Here is a 19,999-nt window from a genome sequence, read left to right as displayed (position 1 = left end):
GCTACTTGCGCCCATGCTAGGAAATGTAATAAATTGTAAAAATCCTTGCAGACATGCAGGAGAATTGCCCCTGTGTAGATCACAAAGCTGTTTTTTATGAATTGGGGCTTATTGCTGCTTAAATTCAGCGGTACTGAATGTATTCATTTTAAGCTCTGCTGCCGAATGATTTTGCTTTCCTGTCCAGGCATCATTATGCATACGTGTTTTTTGCCAAAGTTCTGGGATAGCCTCCCTTTTGTGCACAGTATGGTTTAATTGTAATAATGGGATAATAAAAAAATCAAAACTTCCCACATATGCTTAGCATTTCCTGTGTGAAGTGACACTGTGGAACTACATTATAGGGCAGTGGAAGTTTAGGTCTCTTGTTTTGTATTCCCTACTCTGCCACTGTGCAACCCAGGATAAGTCCCTTCCCCACTCTGCCTCATTTTATCCTTCTGTAAAATGGAGTATGTTTACTTACCGCACAGGATGGTGATAGGCTTTATTAATGTTTATAAATCACTTTGAGGAACAGCACTGTACAAGTACAAAGTATTCTGTGAAGGCAGTGGTGTTCTGCAGGCATGTATTTGTGTGGCTCCATTTCTGAATGGTCTGAAAGTTGGTCCAGAACTTTGGCAGCTTGCCAGAAAGTTATTTTGTACAGCACAATAGGTGAGCATGTTATTTTGGATAAAAATGATAGGTTCATGCCTTAAGGAGGAGTCTAAATTAAACACTAAACAGAAAGAGATAATAAACAGGAGGACGTGAGCGAGGGGAAAGAATAAAGACTATGACCATGAAATAGCAAAGGGAATTATTATTGTAGATTGCACAACATTTTAGTTCCACAGTGAATTATTTAATAGAATTTGGTGACCATGTCTGAATGAGGAGTAAGGGTAGAAGTCAGCAGTAGGAATCAGTTTAAAAAGAGAAACATTTTTCCCGTTTATTTTTTTTGAGGAGGAGTCAGAGCTTTGTCCATTGAGCCTACTGTTCTACTAACATGTGACTTTGTTTTGTCACTCTATCTTCATTTCTGCAGGAAAAAGTTAGTGTATGTAAGTGTGACTCTCACTCAGTAGAACGCTGGGTATAGAATGTTTGTCCTTTTCCTTTGAATGTTAACAGGCAGCCAAGCCACCGGATTTAAATCCTGAGACAGAAGAGAGTATCCCATCCAGAAGTTCTCCTGAAGGCCCAGACCCTCCTGTTCTAACAGAGGTCAGCAAGCAGGAGGAGCAGCAGCCTCTGGACCTAGAAGGAGTGAAAAGAAAAATGGATCAAGGAGGTTACACTTCTGTGGTATGTCAGAGTTAGGGGTAACGTCTCATTCTTGTTACAATGGCTCCGTTATAATAAATACCTTTTCTGGAGACTATAATGCCACCTTTGTGAAATAGCTCATAGAATGCCTACGTCCTATCTTTATTGAACAAGGAAACTTTTTAAAATATTAAATAATATTAAAGGGAAGCCTTTAAAATATTAAATTTACACCATTTTGTAACATGTTCTTTTACACTGAGAAGGCATTTGGTTACAACTATTACAGTTGCTGGTGAAAAGTCTTTGTGTGTTACTTCTAACTAAATATATATAGTCCAGTGACTTCATTGATTTTGCTTTCATCTGAGTTCTCTGGAAATTAATTATTCATATTTAGAAGGAAGAGAGTCTTGGGAGCAGTGTATGTAAAAATGCTAATATAACTGAATCAGCTTGCTATGTAAGGAACCGGCACTGAATAATGTGATAATCTTACCAATTTTATTTTTTTCAGAAGCTTTTTCATTTAAAGATAATCTTGCCTTTGAATGTATATTCTGTTTCCACTGCAACCACATGCTGTGTGTCTTTAAAATAACCGCAAAACTTAACCAAGACACTGTATAAAATGGCAGCTTAGTTACCTCATAAGATCCATTTTGACTTTGGTTTTGCTTCTCTCGGTATTGGGTGAGGGAAAATCATGTAAATATTCCACATCACTTAGAAGCAACCCCACCAGTCAATTCGCAAATCAGCATGCGACTTGAGGTGTAAAGCGGGGCAAGATCTGACCTTTTGAGGAGGAGCATCCCATTCAGTGGGGGCTTACCATGCGGACTAAGGATTTGGAGACAGCGCAGGTGTGCAGAAGAGGGTAACCTGCTGATATGAACTGTGTTTTCTTGTAGTTGGAATTTAGTGACGATATTGTGAAGATTATTCAAGCAGCCATTAATTCAGATGGAGGGCAACCAGAAGTTAAAAAAGCTAATAGCATGGTCAAGTCCTTCTTTATTCGGGTGAGGAATACAGTTTATTTTTAAATGCTGCTTTCTATGTAATTACCTCTTTGTTTTAAAATAAATAAATAAAGTTTGTCCTTTGATTCCCAAACTTCTAGATTAGCTGTTTGTGCTGCCACTGGAATTCAAAGAGTTCATCACATTCTGTGTACTTAGCATCTTTCTGGTTAAGCTATTGGTTGGTTGGCTGTCCTTGTGAAATAAGTTAGTACCTTGGCACAGTTCTCAACCTTAATGAAGTCGTCTTGACTGACCTGAGATCTGCACATTTGCTGTGGATCTTGGATGAATTTCTTGGATCTTTTCATTAATATTTTCTTGTTCTAATTTAGCATTGTTTTTATTTCAGCAAATGGAGCGTGTTTTTCCATGGTTCAGTGTAAAAAAATCCAGGTTTTGGGAGCCAAATAAAGTAACAAGCAAGTAAGTAACTGTTCTGCATCCAGGAGCAGCACCCTGCAGTTTGTCACATGTCAAAGCAAAAAAGAACAAGACATGCTGTTACTTAGTAGTAAAAAAAAAAAAAAAAAAAAAAAAGTCAAATTCCCAGATGGGTTTATTGTATGCATTTTGTACTTCTGAAACTGAGAGACTAAAAGCATGATAGAGAGCCTGGTTTCGTGTGAGCTGCCCTCTGTCTAGCATCGCCTTCGTTCTGTGTTTATATCATCCCTGAAGGAAACAGACGACAGCAACACAAATGTTGAAATGTAACTGATTGGTAGTAGTGATTAGTTGGGAGCATATACAGGTTTTAAGTATTGAAAGGAACTGTAGTTGGATACAGACTATGGGTTGTTTACAGTGTCCAAGTCATTGGTAGAGCCAGGTCTGACCGTTGACTCCTTTTTACATTTTCAGCAGTGGGATGTTGCCGAATGCAGTGCTGCCTCCTTCACTTGACCATAATTATGCTCAGTGGCAGGAGCGTGAAGAGAATAACCACACTGAACAGCCCCCTTTGATGAAGAAAATCATTCCAGCTCCAAAACCCAAAGGGCCTGGAGAACCAGATTCACCAACTCCGCTGCATCCACCAACACCACCTATCTCTAGTAAGAAACCAGATCCCTGTAGAGATGACCCAAACCATGATGTGCCCATTCTTCTCCAAACTCTTGAGAGCCAAGGGGCAGACTGCATTAGCTCCACACAGGGGCTTGTACATGCTCATTCTTTGAGAGAACTCTTGGGTGCATTGGAATAATCTCTGAATGGTTTCATGATCTCTTGCTAGTTCAAACCTTATCAAGCAATGAGCATATTTGCTGTTTGACAGAGCTGATTGAGGCACATCCAGGATCCTGGTAGCTCCACTCAAATAAACTGGGCACAAGGGCCGGCTGTAGTGAGATGAGAAGCGGGCAGCAAGACATAGGCTGCTGGGGTGGGAGGCAGAGAGGAGAGTGTCGGGGACATGATACAGAAGGCAACATGAAGTTGCAGAGCAGTGCCAGGGGCAGAAGAAGAGTGGCTCCATTAAGGACACCAGGAGCTGCAAGGGTAGACACCACAAGTGAGATCAAAGGAGGCTCCAGTTGGTCATGGGAGCAGCCCTGTAGCATGGGACTATTGCCCTTGGGGTGGTGGCTGTCTTTTCTTCATCCTTTTTTCTCTCCCTGCCCATGAGGAGGGGGAGGTCAGGGGACTAGGTGTGAGACCTGACATTCTACTGGTCCCTCTACCTGTCTTCTGGGCCAGGAAGAGACAACTACATAGACGTGCCTGGCCTGAAAGGAGGCTACGAAGGAACACCTTAAAATATCTTAACCTGAACAGTTGTCTGGGATTCCTCTGCTGAGCCATAGCCAGTATCATGTTCATTTCTCCCCAGAAAGTGGCCCTGTAGCCCCTGAGGTCTGCCTTACTGACCCTGCTCTCTGGTTTAAAACACTCAGGCTAATAATGAATGCTGCATATGCTGCTATTTGACTCGTCTACATTTGTGCACTTAAAACTCTTAAACTGACATGTTTTCTAAACAAGTATTTCCCTCCCCCACTCTCTCTTTAAGAACCAGTTGCCAAGAATAAACATTCTTTCTTTTTGCTGTAAGGCTCTGATAGAAGCCGGGAGGATAGCCCTGAACTTAATCCACCTCCTGATGTGGAAGACAATAGGCAGTGTGCACTCTGTCTGAAATATGGTGATGATAGTGCTAACGTAAGTACCTGCACACCACTCTCTCTATAATAGTGACAGACTGTGACAATAGATTGTCCTTTTGAGCTGCCATTGATAACAGGATAGATGCTTACTGATTTCTCTGTTCATAGTTAATATTAAAATAGTATTGCTGCATTAGGCCAAAAAAAACTTTTTCTTTAAGCCTGGTTCTGATCAGGAAGTGTGGTTTGGTTTTAATTCCAAATTTTAATTATTATTATTATTTGTTTTTGGCATTTTAAGAGTCACTCTTTTGATACAAGTTCACCAAATAATGCATAGAGGGAAATTATGAGCTGCATTTATTTCCAATGAAATTTCTGATTCTGGGACACAGACAGAAAATTCGTAGAAACAAAAGTTTAATTTTTCAGCTTCCCATAGCACATTGAGTTCTATGGAGCATGTAACAGGTTAAAATTGGAGCTTAACTACTATTTAGGCTGTCCTTTTTTTAAACTGACATTACTGCTAATTTGCTCAACTTCCTTTTTGGGTGGATTGAAATCCAGTGCAAGTGGAAGTTTGCTAGGATCTTTATGCATTGCTGTACTTTAGGACAGTGGTTTTCAATCTTCGTTGAAATGTCTAAGATTTTGAAAGGAGTGCACACCTCCCATCAAAATTTTTAGGGGTCTGCAAATGAAAAAAGATTGAAAACCACTGTCCTAAGGCATCTTTGAAAAACGATGTATTACATGGTTTTTCTTTAGGATGCAGGACGTCTCCTGTACATTGGCCAGAATGAATGGACACATGTAAACTGTGCTTTATGGTCAGCAGAAGTTTTTGAGGATGATGATGGGTCTCTGAAAAATGTACACATGGCTGTGATCAGAGGGAAGCAGTTGGTGAGTATAAGCAAATGTGGCTTGGTTAAGGTTGAGACTGGAGGAATTCTTGTGGGGTTTTTCCCTCCTCTCCCTTCCTATTATTAATCTGATTTCTGATTTTAAGTTTTACCATTGTCTGTAACATAGAGTATGTTCCCTAACTAGTCCTTAGGCTGGCATTTGAAAACCTACTTTTCCTCCTGATGCAGTGTGAACTCCTGGTATAGAAAAATGTTGGAGACCAAAGGGTTAATTTGCTTGTAATAGGAGGGCAATGCTTTATGGACTCAGAATTTTACAGGGGAATCTCCCATGAACAAATTCTTTGTGAGTTCAGCCCCAGGCCCCAGCAAGTCTAACACCAGCCTTGGCAACCCCATTAAAATGGGTTTGCAACCCACTTTGGGGTCCTGACCCACAGTTTGAGAACTGTTGCTATATATAGTTAGGTCTTTCTGGTTCATCTCTGTCTTCATTTGCCTTGATTCTAGTGAGGCTTGGGTAAGAGAGAGACACTATTCCTAGATCAAAATTCTAGGATAACAGGGCTAAAGAGTGTTAGTTCAAAATAAGATATTGACTGAGCCAAAATGGCTGCTTGACATTTGAGGATGTTCATAAAATCCAGTATAGGTGCATGCATCCGACGAAGTGGGTATTCACCCACGAAAGCTCATGCTCCAAAACGTCTGTTAGTCTATAAGGTGCCACAAGACTCTTTGCTGCTTTTACAGTATAGGTTGGTTACTTTTTAGAGATCTCGCTTACAGAGAGAGACATCATAATAAACTCTGCAAAAGGTTTTTCTAAATTCTGACCAGACTTGGAAAATGAACTAACCTTCTTATTGTGACACAGTGGCTGCTTTCCTTCTAGAAGAAAGGAAATGGAGCTGAAGGCAATTGCACAAATCAAATTGAAGTAATCTGGCCAAATCTTGTTACTGCATCATTTCCCCCTAAACAATGGTTTTCATATTAAAACTTCAAAAATAGCGATAAATTGTGCCTGTTATTTGGCCAGCAGCCAGGAGCGGCTCTAGGATTTGCACTGCCCCAAGCAGGGTGGCACGCCACGGGGGGCGCTCTGGCGTTCGCCGGTCCCGCGGCTCCGGTGGACCTCCTGCAGACAGAGCCGCGGGACCAGCGGACCCTCCGCAGGCATGCCTGCGGGAGGTCCACTGGAGCCGCCTGCTGTCCTCCCGCGGGACGCCGCCCCAAGCACGTGCTTGGGGCGCTGGGGTCTGGAGCCGGCCCTGCCAGCAGCAAGGCCCACAGGAGGGAGTAGTTGCCGTTTCTAGGTCAGGGCTGCACATGCACAATTGTGCAGGCTTCATCCAAGAATACCTGCGTGGTTCTTGTCCTGAAGGGTCAGCAGGATAACCTCTCTGGATTTTGAGGGACCCAAAGTTTAGGTGGAAAATAGTATGGTCTTCAGGGAATTTTCTTCTTTCTCCAGTGCAAACACAACGCCCCCCCCTTCCCTCCTCCCCGCACATGTGCGCTGTCTCCTGTGGATGGGTTTTTGGGTGTGAGCCTATGCAGAATAACTCATTTGTATAATTTTTAACTTTGATTAACATAAGCTCATTCAAAGTCTAAACCCCTTTTTCAGTCTGTGAAAGAAACAAATGATAGTGACATGAAGATTTGTTCAAAAAGACGTCTTTGTAATTTTGCCATGCTTTGGCTTTGTAGAGATGCGAGTTCTGCCAAAAGTCAGGCGCCACAGTAGGCTGCTGCCTTACTTCCTGCACTAGCAACTATCACTTCATGTGCTCCCGAGCCAAGAACTGTGTCTTTCTGGATGATAAGAAAGTGTACTGCCAGCGGCATCGTGACTTGATCAAAGGAGAGGTGAGATCCCACTCATACCCCTTTTTGTCCAAGGCTTGGGAGAACTGTAGCAATAAGCATTTTTATTTCTTAAAAGGCTTAGGTGAATGTGCTCTTCATGAAAGTAAGGACCTGACACACTAGTAGGAAAGAGAGGTTAGTGATGTGACTAATAGCTCTGGATACATGTGGCAAGTGCTGTAGAAGTCTCCACACAGCCCCATCTGAGAGACCAAATCAAGTATCCATTGAGTGAGGTTGGGTGAAACATGCGTGTTTCCTTTAAAATTAATGTGTTGCTTGGGGGGTTCTTGCTCTAGGTGGTACCAGAGAATGGGTTTGAAGTTCTTAGAAGAGTTTTTGTGGACTTTGAAGGGATCAGTTTGAGAAGAAAATTTCTTAGTGGCCTGGAGCCAGAAAACATCCACATGATGATTGGTAAGGCCTGTGTCTCTTAGCGTTTGTTCTGTCTTTTGGTGCTGGAATCTGATCTCCTTTCTCTTCTAGAACTCTTCTTGTCCTCTTTCTGGTTTAGGTTCAATGACTATAGACTGCTTAGGAATTCTGAATGATCTGTCAGACTGTGAAGACAAGCTGTTCCCCATTGGTTATCAGTAAGTATAAACTGTTTCATCATTAGGTAGATCTTACTGTATTAGACTCTTATCAGTCATGGGCTCGATCGATAGGTCTTTATTCAGGGAAATTTCCATTGAAGCTGATTGTAGCTTGCTTGAGTAAAAACTGCTCAAGAACCTTGGGATTTGGCTGGGATGATTCCAGATAGTACAGGAAGCATATAGCCTCCATAGTTTTGAGAAGATGAAAACTGAAGACAGGAATGTGGAGGTCTCTCTCTACATTAGTGACACAATTTATTTTACTTTCTAAATATTTTCCAGGTGTTCCAGGGTGTACTGGAGCACAACAGATGCTCGGAAGCGCTGTGTGTATACTTGTAAGATCATGGAATGTCGACCTCCTATCATAGAGCCAGATATCAATAGCACTGTAGAGCATGATGAGAACAGGACAATTGCTCATAGTCCAGCACCCCCAACAGGCAAGTCTCTTAAGATACTTTTCTAGTGGCAAATCCTCTGTATATTTTTTTCCTCAACCATATGGCTCATGATTTTTAGTAAGCAGGTGAGAGAGATTCCAAAAAGTGAATTTTGTGTCCTGTGTGTTCTTGGACATAGAACTTGACACAAAATACCCTCTGTGCTGCAGAAGTGTGCTCCAGTATCTTATGATTTTATTTAAAAAAAATTGTTTCTAGGACTCATGGTTGCATAGGTAGTCTTGGAAACTTGAACCTAAGCTGATGCAGCATTGCCTTCCAGTCTTCAGATAGCCTGACACAATAGCTCTGAGAGTTGTGAACTGACCCATTTGTCACAGGGGTGTTAACTCTGAAACCAAAAATTATGCTTTAAATGTCAATATTGGTAAATATTTCACTGCTGTTAGTTTTAGCAAAATCCGCTAACTGCTATGCCTGTTCCATAATTCCAGACTGCTTCCTACTCTTCCACAGATGCTGACAGCCTCAGTTACCTCCTTCCAAGCTGTCAAAACCTCCAGCTTCACTTCCAGACAACTTCTACAATGCAGTTATGCGTTGTCTGTACAAAAACCTGCAGTATATTAAAAACATACACAAAAGAGTATCTGTCTTATTATTTTAGGCACCTCTGACAAAAATAAAAAACAACCTGAAACAGCTAAATGCACCAGCAATCTCCAATAAAATTCCTCTCCTCTTCAAGCCCTACATCCCCAAAAGCCTGAGTATTCAGATGAGCCTTGTATTGGCCCTTGAAGATCAGCTGAACCTAGCTGTTCTGACCTAGAGTAAGGATAGCTCCCAAAGCAATGAATCTCTCTGAAAATATTCTGTCACCTTGGGGCTCCAGTTCATCACAACTGTGGCAGTATTGCACAAGAAGAGACTGTTTCTCAGGTAGGCAGGTCCTAGGCCATTTAGATCAAAACCGAATTATTTAAATCCTCTATTTTTCATTTAACTACAGTTGCCACAAAATTTCAAGTTTGCTGCCCCACGACTGCTGCAACAGAATCCTTTGAGCCTTGCTGTAGAATTGAAATCAATCTTGCTGAAGAGTACATGAGGACTTTGACTGTAGTGCAAGTCTGTGGATAGAAGGGGAGAGTAAGGGTTTGTCTACACACTGTGGCAGTGTGCACTAGACTGGTGTAAATTGCAGAATGATCGAAAGCGTTGCTCTCTAACTGCCCCGTGTAGACACTGCCAATGCTTTCTAAGAGGTTCCTAGTGCATGTTAACATAGTAGTGTTTCAGAAAGAACTACATCAGTGGGCACTGGACACCTTTTAGAGTGTGTCAGTAGGTCTACGTGGAGCAGTTGGGGCACACCAGAATATACATCCCTCTTGTACGCATTGCTTCACTGAGTACCTAAGTAGGTAGTTATAGCCAAGGCTTGGGAATCAGGAGACTTTCTTATTACTGTAGTGGCAAAGGTGTTCATGGGGCTTTATTGACATGTAAAAAGACAAGGTCATTACCCCAGGACAAAGTGTTAGTGAAGCTGCCACATGGGTGGGTCATAAATTAGTTTTACATTGTATTTTTTGTTTAAGTGTTTCAGCTGAAAAAATTTATTTCGGAGCGAGAAATTAGACTATTACTTCCTGAGGATCTAATATAAGATGTCAGTGGTTTTATGTTTTGTTTAAAAAATGTATCTTGACTTCTCTGAGTTAAACTTGTCAGCAACAGATGGTCCAGGGTTTTAGTTTTTAATGTCTGAATTTTTATTACTCTTACTCTGCAGCAGAAACCCTATCCAAAGAGATTCAAAATACACCAGAAATGGTAAACCCTCCATCTCCAGATCGTCCTCTGCATTCTCAGACCTCCAGTTCCTGTTACTATCCTCTGATCTCAAAAGGTCCCAGGGTCAGGACACCAATCTATTCACTAACACAGCGGTCTCCTGGGTCTAGGCCTTTGCCCTCTGCAGGTATTGTGCTGCTTTTCTTTCGTTGTTTTTGTGTCTCTCTCATGCTTTGTTTCTCAGAAGTTCTGCTCACTTTAGATACTCAGTTTGCTTGTTGTGGAAATGATAGTGCAAAATGGAGCATGAGGGAAGAAGAGAGAGTCTGGGGGACATGCAGGAGAGATTATTTGTCAAGGACTGCATACTCAAAACAAAAATATGCCCAGGAAAAGGCTCTAGAATTGTCATAGCTCTCAGCAGTGGTCATAGTTTTGGCTTATTAAGGTCCCAAAAACTTTAAATGGCACTTTTTAGTGAGACTCAAAGTTTCAGTATCTTGGGTGATCTACTTCTTTTGTGTGGTGATCATGTGTTGTTTTAAAAAGCATTTGTAGGATCTTTTATAAAAAGCTTTGAAATCTTTTGGATGAAAGATATATAAAAGTTCAGTTTTAGTCAAAAAGAGGGCATACTTACTGAATTATTTCCAAAGTGTGTTGAAAACCTACATTAAGCATCAGTTCAAATTTACTTTTAAAGACAAGATAGTAATCCTCTTCAGTTATCCTGAAACTAGTATGCGCTGACATTAACATGTGTAATGTTGCCAGCAGTGAGGGGTAGCAAGTAAAATAATACTTCAGAGTTATTTTGAATTCATTTGTTTAACTTTTATGATGTCTTTGTAAATCAGAATTAGTTCTTGCATTTCAGAGACTTGAAATTGTATAGCATTGAACCCTACAGGATATAATTCAGAAATTATCAACTTTTAGCTTCAAAAGATGCAGAGCTGACAATATTGGATATTTACCAAGAGACTGATTTTTGGGGAATACGTATCTTCAGTCTTATTTCTTCATTTTTAATTTGACAGTTTTTCTAAAATATGTTTTGTTTGTGGAATTTCTTAGGTATGTGCATCGTTTGTATAATCAAATTGCATGTATGTGTTGGCTATGTGATACCCATATTGTTTCACTGTATTTTTTTTTCCTGCTTTTCCTCTTCAGGAAGTCCTACGCCAATGACCCATGAAATAGTAACAGTGGGAGATCCTTTATTATCGTCTGGACTTAGAAGCATTGGCTCTAGGAGACACAGTACCTCCTCTTTGTCACAACAGCAGTCAAAACTCCAAATGATTTTTCCCACCAGAGTTGGGAACACTTACTCCAGACACACTGTGCCTGGAGTATCTAGTATTGGATCCTCTTCAGAGCATGAATCAAGCTCAAAAAATATAGACAACTTCAAAGGGTCAGTGAATTTAAGTACTCCAAGTGCTTTAGCTCAAAATAGCCCTAACTCTTCAAGCTCTCCAAGAACGGTAGCTAAAAATGGAAGTAAAATTTGTCATTTGGGTGGATCTCAGTCTTCAGAAATAAAACACTCTACCAGTTCAGAGTTGATGACCAAAATCACATCTTCAAAGGGAGAGAAGACAAAATTGTTGAGCTCAAAGGACTCAGATTCTTCAGCTCATAGCTTTGCTTCATCTGGGAATACTAAAATGTCCACCCAAGTGCTTAGTACATCAGGCATAGAATTAAACATTAATAAAAAGGGAACTTTTCAAGAACCTTCTTCTGCAACACTTTCTTCCAAAGATACAATGCCCTTTCCATCTTTCCATCAGAGAGGCCCAAGGAAAGAGAGAGACCTACATATGGACCTCATACAACCAGAAAAAATCCCTTCTGTTGAAGACATAGATGGAAAGAACTTAAAGCCTGCTGGAATAAGTAGCAGATCTTCTGCAGCAAGTGACCATGTGGTTTCTGCTTGCAGAGACAGGCGACAGAAAGGAAAAAAGTTAACAAAAGACACTTTCAAAGAGAAACATTCTGTAAAAACTTTTACAGACTCGAGTCAATTGACAGCCTGTGATGAAGGAAGCTTAAAACCAGAATTCATCAATCAGGTTTTGGCAACTGAACAGATTAGTCAGAGGTTGTGTAGTAATGTTTCTGCTGAGAAAACGGGGGATAAGTCTCCACCTGCACAAGGGGCATCTAAAGCTCCATTGGTGCAAGTTGAAGTGGCCTCAAAGGAAGCACAGGCTCCTAGAAAACGCACAGTTAAAGTAACCCTGACTCCTCTCAAGATGGAAAGTGAAAGCCAATCTAAAAATGCACAGAAAGAAAGTGATGCCGAATCGCAGAGTAAGGGTGCAGAACCAACTGCTTTGACAGAGCTGTCTTCAACTTCTGAAAGCCAAGGAGATGGTTCTGTTGTCCAGGGAAGTCCAAGTGATACTCCTACCCAGGAATCTCAAAATAATTCTTATCCGAATCTGCCTGTTGAAGACAGAAACTTGATGCTTCAGGATGGAACTAAAGCTCAGGAAGATGGTTCCTACAAGCGGAGGTATCCCCGGCGAAGTGCTCGGGCAAGATCTAACATGTTCTTTGGATTAACTCCTTTGTATGGTGTGAGATCTTATGGAGAGGAAGACATTCCATTTTACAGCAACTCAACTGGGAAGAAGCGAGGAAAGAGGTCTGCAGAAGGACAAGTAGATGGTGCAGATGACTTAAGTACTTCGGATGAAGATGACTTGTACTACTACAATTTCACCAGGACAGTGGTTTCCTCAAGTGCAGAAGACAGGCTTGGATCCCATAATTTATTCAAGGAGGAGGAGCAGTGCAATCTTCCCAAAATCTCCCAGTTAGATGGTGTGGATGATGGAACAGAAAGTGATACAAGTGTTACAGCAACAACAAGAAAAGTAAATCAGGTAACCAAAAGAAGTGGCAAAGAAAATGGGACTGAAAACTTAAAGCTTGATCGAGCTGAAGAAGCTGGAGAGAAAGTACAGGTCACCAAGAGCTCTACTGGCCATAAGACTGACCCAAAGATTGATAACTGCCATTCTGTAAGCAGGGTTAAAACACAGGGTCAGGATTCCTTGGAAGCTCAGCTGAGTTCCTTGGACACAGGCCGTAGAGCTCATGCTAGCACACCCTCAGATAAGAACTTATTGGATACTTTTAACACAGAACTGCTAAAATCCGACTCTGACAATAACAATAGCGATGATTGTGGAAACATTCTCCCTTCGGACATCATGGACTTTGTACTAAAGAATACACCATCGATGCAGGCTTTAGGAGAGAGCCCGGAGTCCTCTTCATCTGAACTTCTAACACTGGGGGAAGGGCTAGGTCTTGATAGTAATCGTGGCAAGGACATGGGTTTGTTTGAAGTGTTTTCTCAACAGCTGCCAACTGCTGAACCAGTGGATAGTAGTGTTTCTTCCTCTATATCAGCAGAGGAGCAGTTTGAGTTGCCTTTAGAACTTCCATCAGATCTCTCCGTTCTAACTACTCGTAGTCCTACTGTGCCCAGCCAAAATCGCAACAGGCTTGCTGTAATTTCAGAGTCTTCACTCTCATCTTCAGGAGAGAGGTCTATACTGGCTTTACCTTCCACAGAATCTGGAGAGAAGAGAGTTACAGTCACAGAAAAATCTGCCTCCGGTGAAGGGGATGCAACTCTTTTAAGCCCAGGGGTAGACCCAAGCCCTGAAGGACATATGACTCCTGAGCATTTCATCCAGGGTCACATAGATGCAGAGCACATAGCCAGCCCACCTTGCGCCTCAGTAGAGCAAGGACATGGCAGCAACCAGGATTTAACTAGGAACAGTGGTACCCCTGGACTCCAAGTGCCAGTATCACCTACTGTTCCTCTTCAAAACCAAAAATATGTTCCAAACTCCACTGACAGTTCTGGTCCATCTCAGATTTCTAATGCTGCAGTACAGACAACCCCGCCCCACCTAAAACCAGCCACTGAAAAACTTCTGGTAGTCAATCAGAATATGCAGCCTCTCTATGTCCTCCAGACTCTTCCCAATGGTGTTACACAAAAAATACAGCTGACTCCTGGTAGTTCTGCACAGAGCGTAATGGAGACCAATACTTCAGTACTAGGGCCCATGGGAAGTGCACTTACTTTGACTACGGAATTGAACCCAAGCCTGCCATCATCTCAGTCTTTATTCCCCCCCACTAGCAAAGGACTGCTGCCTATGTCCCATCACCAGCATTTGCATACCTTTCCCACAGCTACTCAGAGTGGTTTCCCACCAAATATTGGCAGTCCTGCGTCAGGTCTCCTTATTGGTGTACAACCACCTCCTGATCCTCAGCTTTTAGTGTCTGAAGCAAGCCAGAGGACAGACCTTGGCACTACAGTTACCACCCCAACCTCTGGCCTTGTGAAGAAACGGCCAATATCCCGACTGCAGTCACGGAAGAATAAAAAGCTAGCTCCGTCTGCAGCTCCTTCAGATATGGTTTCTAACATGACTTTGATTAATTTTGCTCCCTCCCAACTTTCCAACAGCCCATTAGATTTGGGGACCCTTGGGAATTCGACATCCCATAGAACTGTTCCCAATATTATTAAAAGGTCTAAGTCTGGAGTCATGTATTTTGAGCAAGCGTCTTTGCTGCCCCAAGGTGTGGGAGCAGCCCCTGCTGCAGCAGTTGGCACTTCACCCAGCATTATTGGACCAGATGCCGGCCACCTCACGACAGGGCCAGTGTCAGGACTAGCATCAAATTCATCCGTGCTGAATGTAGTATCCATGCAGGCCACAGCAGCACCTAGCACTGGTGGGTCAGTACCTGGCCATGTTTTGGGACAGGGTTCTGTAACATTAACTAGCCCTGGATTGTTGGGAGACCTTGGCTCAATAAGCAATCTCTTGATCAAAGCCAGTCAGCAAAGCCTTGGTCTTCAAGAACAGCACATGACTTTGCCACCAGGTTCTGGGATGTTTTCACAACTGGGGACATCGCAAACTCCAGCTACAGCAGCAATGACAGCTGCATCAAGCGTATGTGTATTGCCTTCAGCACAGACTATGGGCATGACAGTTGCTCAATCATCCACTGACCCAGAAGGTCCTTATCAGCTTCAGCATATGACACAACTTTTAGCCATCAAAAATGCTTCTTCCCAGCTGGACCTTGCCACTGCTTCAGCACCTCAGTTGTCAAGCTTTCCTCAGCTAGTGGACATTCCTAACAACACAGGACTCGAGCAAAGCAAGGTTTCCTCAACTGTAATGCATGCCAGTTCAGCTTCGCCTGGAGGCTCCCCGTCATCTGGCCAACAGTCTGCAAGTAGCTCAGTGCTTGGTCCCACAAAAATGAAGCCAAAAATTAAACGAATTCAATCGCCTTTAGACAAAGCGAATGGAAAGAAGCATAAAACTTCTCACATGTGGACCAGTCCCCCTGAAGTACACATTCCAGACAGAGGGGCCAATGCTGTATCCCAGGTCTCAGCTGCAGGGTAAGAGAAACACATTTGCTTTTGTGTATCCCTGAGGTTTTGTAACAGTGGTAAAAATTGGCTCTTGTTGCACTTGTCCCTACATCAAATTTCCTTTTTATCTTCTCATAGTGAATCCTTTAGTAGAAAATTCTAGAGTAGCATTCACTGCCATCAGTGGACATCTGGACAGGGAAAGCAGATTTCTAAAGAAGTCAACACACAATCTTTGCCTTCATTCATGGTTGACAGCCCTGTCAGATTGTTGGTAACCATTTATTTGGGGGAGCAGAGTTGTTTGCGAACGCGGTACCTCTAGCTGTGCTATAATTTAGTTGGTGGTTAGCTATCATGTTGATAGAAACTTTGGATCTATCAATATATACTTGTTATCTTAAAATCTGGCAGCATTTGGCCTGATTAGAACTTGGATTGGAACGCTGCAAGGAAAACATGGTGGTTACAGGAAATGGTGGTGGTCTGAGGAAGTTGCACTCTTCCAAGTCATTACCAAGAGAGTGCTCTAGTATGTTCCTATGGAAGTACTATGATGCTCACAATACCAGCTTTTTAGGTAGAACTTAAAACTGAGCCTCTGACCAGTTGTCATTTGACGATCCCATGGTACTTTTTGCAAGAGGAGAGTTAGTCCTAACATCCTAGCCAAATTTCTAATTGGATTATTACACTCTGCCTTCCCAAGTAACCCTGCTATTTCAAGTGGCAATGGGATTCTGCACACCCTGATTGTTGTGTGGTGGTGCTGTGTGCTGGAAAACAAGTGTCCTCTTTCACTTTTAGAAATGTCTATATTTTAGTGGCTGGGGAAGTGGTATCCCTACTTACAGTTCATAAATTGTTTTGAATTCATTCTGCCCTATATTTTGCCCTCTCATTTCTCTTCTTTCTTGAACGACATGGTACGATTTTAAAATGTCACAGGAGTAGAATACTCTCCGTTAAATGTTGTTAATAGCATGTTAACGCTGCTGAGATTTAATTATATGGTTAATTGTGTGTAAATGCTTCTGGAGCCTTGGATAGATGTCTTTTTAGTTGTTGAATTAATGAAAGGGTTAAAGTGGTATGTCAGTAATCACACTGCATTTTCATCATGCAACAGGGTTTTCTCTTTCCTTTGGAAGGAGGACTCACATGTTATAGGGAATGTTTATGGAATTTAAAGCCAGAAGGGATAATTAGATAATTTAGTCAGATCTATATATATATTACAGGCAAAAGAATTTCACCCCATTACTCCTGTACTGAGCCCAATAGCTTGTGTTTGCTTTTCATGAAGATGTTTTAGTCAGTCTGCATTTGAAGAGAGTTTACCACTTTCCTTGGTAGCTTGTTCTGATGGTTAAATGCCCCCACTTTTTAAATGTTTGTTTTCTAACTTGAATTTGTCTGGTTTTAACTTCCAGCCAATGGTTCTTGGTCTTCGGGAACAGCACGTGACTTTGCCACCAGGTTCTGGGATGTTTTCACAACTGCCAATTAACATCAGTTTATAGAATTTAAACTATTTTAAAGAGCAGTTCAGTACTTGGTATATTCTCTCAGTGAAGTACTTATACACTGTAATCAGGTCAACTCTCAATCTTCTTGGGTCCTTTCCAGTCCTACATTTATATCATTCTTTGATTTGTTTTGATAAACTAAACAGACTGGGCTCAAGTGTCTCACTGTATGGCAATTTCTTTCCAGTCTTTGAATTGAAGTAGCATTTGTCTTGGTGATTTTACTTGAGGTGCAAATCTGTAGGAAGAAGGGAGAATAAGGACTGTGGACCTGGGTGCTGGATGTGACACTTAACGTTTTTGTTCAGAAAGTCCTCCAAATGTCCTCGCTATGTGACATTGCCAGCAGTCCATATGATAAGGGATTTGACCAAGGGCAACCCAGCAATCCACTGCGGTTCCTGCAGGGCAAGGGACCTGCCCAAAAGTACTAGGCGGGTACCTTGACCTTTTACTCTGGTTAGTTGGGTCATATGACTCAGTTCTACAGTTCCTTGATGTTTTTTAACTCAGTGCTGGTAAGTCTGTTTTGAAAAGCAATTGATCCACAATCTTTTAGACATAATTGGTCTTCTATTTTGTAAATATTCTAGGCTATTTTTTTCCCAGCATACCATCCTTTATGGATTGTCCCCGTGGCTCCATGCTTATGGTTATCCAGAAACATCCTTGTAAAGATCCTAGAGTACTCCATTCCTTTGAAGTGCAAGTCTTGAATCTGACCTAAAGCACTATCAATTTGATTTACTTTCTGTCCTCTGGCTTCACAGTAGCATTTGTTCCTAATTTTATAGTTTGCTGAAATGCTGAATCACTTACGGCAGTCCCATTAATTCTTGGTCACAGGAAATTCTTATTTGTACAGTCTTCTGAATTATCCCAAATCTTTCTGTTCCAGGACTCCCGTGGTGAAGGCAGACATTCAAGATACAAGTATAGATCAGCTACCACAAAAGCCATCTGGGCAACCTGCAGGGTAAGTATTAAAACAAACCTTCCCCGTCAGGTTTTGCAGGTTTATATTCAGTACCTTATAAACAAAATAAAACTCTGTTCTTCCTTCCTTGTATTAAAATACCCCAGTAGCTTTCAGTCTGGAATGTATGTCACTTGTCAGCCACAATATTAAATCCTTATTTAATCTAGTAGAACAAGATTCACCGTAATAACATAATCAGAGCACATGCCACAGTGGTAAATGTCTCAGAAATAAATGTTAATCTATAAGAATATTTTCATTTTCAGTTGAAACCAGCTGGTTTCAGAATATTTGATTCAGGAGTAAATGCGTGGAAATAGTTGCATACTTGTGGCTTGTTTGTAAAAAATTTTTTTTTTAGGGCTGGTAAAAGCTACCAGATTAGCAGCCCTACAGGTCAAAATCCTATATCCACAGAATGGATACAGTAGTGCAAGCTTTCCCTAGGCAGCCAGTTTTCTTCAGTTTGTTGCTTTGCTTCTTTCTAGAGATGCGTTCCAGACTGCCATCCAGGGGCCAGTTTGTGATGGATTTTGTCAGGGGGACTGTTTCCCCTGGAGATTGACTACCTCTTTTTAAAAATCTACGCTCAGTTCTTTAGTGGAAAGGTTTGATAGTTGTCAGTTTCCTGGTAGTGATTGAGTCTTAAAAGAAGACACTTAAACTGCACTATTAAAGAACAGTACTAATCTTCAAAAATAGATCTACTTAAGCGGACACTGTCAAGTTGAAAACCATATTTCTGTCTGAAAACTTTGGGGCCTGATTAACTGCTGCTATTATTCCAGATTTAAATCAGCATAAGGGGTTGTCTTCACTCGCAAGTTAGCCTGAGGGATAGCTCCAGGTGTTCGTATTACCTCAAACCCCTTATGCACACCCACAGAAACACACCCCCACCCACCTGTCACTCATGCGATCATAGAATATCAGGGTTGGAAGGGACCTCAGGAGGTCATCTGGTCCAACCCCCTGCTCAAAGCAGGACCAATCCCCAACTAAATCATCCCAGCAGGGCTTTGTCAAGCCTGACCTTAAAAATCTCTAAGGAAGGAGATTCCACCACCTCCGTAGGGAACCCGTCAGTGCTTCACCACCCTCCTAGTGAAAAAGTTTTTCCTAATATTCAACCTAAACCTCCCCCACTGCAACGTGAGACCATTACTCCTTGTTCTGTCATCTGCCACCACTGAGAACAGTCTAGATTCATCCTCTTTGGAACCCCTTTCGGGTAGTTGAAAGCAGCTATCCAATCCCTCCTCATTCTTCTTTTTTGCAGACTAAATAATCCCAGTTTCCTCCGCCTCTCGTCATACATTATGTGCTCTAGTCCCTAATCATTTTTGTTGCCCTCTGCTGGACTCTTTTTCCAGTTTCTCCACATTCTGCTTATAGTGTGGGGCCCAAAACTGGACACAGTACCCCAGGTGAGGCCTCACCAATGCAGAATAGAGGGGAACGATCATGTCCCTCGATCTGCTGGCAATGCTCCTACTAATACAGCCCAAAATGCCGTTAGCCTTCTTGGCAACAAGGGCGCACTGTAGACTCGTATCCAGCTTCTCATCCACTGTAACCCCTAGGTCCTTTTCTGCAGAACTGCTGCCTAGCCACTCGATCCTTAGTCTGTAGCAGTGCATGGGATTCTTCCGTCCTAAGTGCAGGACTTTGCGCTTGTCCTTGTTGAACCTCATCGGATTTCTTTTGGCCCAATTCTCTGATTTGTCTAGGTCCCTCTGTATCCTATCCCTACCCTCCAGCGGATCTATCACTCCTCCCAGTTTAGTGTCATCTGCAAACTTGCTGAGGGTGCAGTACACGCCATTCTCCAGATCGTTAATGAAGATGTTGAACAAAACCAGTCCCAGGACCGACCGTTGGGGCACTCCATTTGATACCGGCTGCCAACTAGACATCGAGCCATTGATGATTACCCGTTGAGCCTGACGATCTAGCCAGCTTTCTATCCACCTTATAGTCCAATCATCCAGCCCATACTACTTTAACTTGCTGGCAAGAATACTGTGGGAGACCGTATCAAAAGCTTTGCTAAAGTCAAAGAAGAACATGTCCAATGCTTTCCCCTCATCCACAGA

At 42.1% G+C, this 19,999-nt stretch overlaps 1 protein-coding gene across 1 annotated transcript in view; it reads left to right on the top strand.

Moving 5' to 3' along the window:
• KMT2A (lysine methyltransferase 2A) overlaps positions 1–19,999 on the top strand; it is an 87,728-nt gene that overhangs the window by 50,534 nt on the left and 17,195 nt on the right. The window contains 13 exon segments of the mRNA XM_044996714.1: positions 1,126–1,299; positions 2,175–2,285; positions 2,638–2,711; positions 3,150–3,343; positions 4,345–4,451; positions 5,168–5,305; positions 6,985–7,143; positions 7,443–7,560; positions 7,658–7,736; positions 8,025–8,185; positions 9,948–10,133; positions 11,123–15,422; positions 17,823–17,900. Of these exon segments, the coding sequence (XP_044852649.1) occupies positions 1,126–1,299; positions 2,175–2,285; positions 2,638–2,711; positions 3,150–3,343; positions 4,345–4,451; positions 5,168–5,305; positions 6,985–7,143; positions 7,443–7,560; positions 7,658–7,736; positions 8,025–8,185; positions 9,948–10,133; positions 11,123–15,422; positions 17,823–17,900 (5,879 nt within the window).

This window comes from Mauremys mutica, chromosome 22, assembly GCF_020497125.1.
Source record: "Mauremys mutica isolate MM-2020 ecotype Southern chromosome 22, ASM2049712v1, whole genome shotgun sequence".
NCBI classification, from domain to species: domain Eukaryota; kingdom Metazoa; phylum Chordata; order Testudines; family Geoemydidae; genus Mauremys; species Mauremys mutica.
Note: the sequence above shows the minus strand (reverse complement) of the source record. Positions and strands in the feature narration are given on the sequence as shown.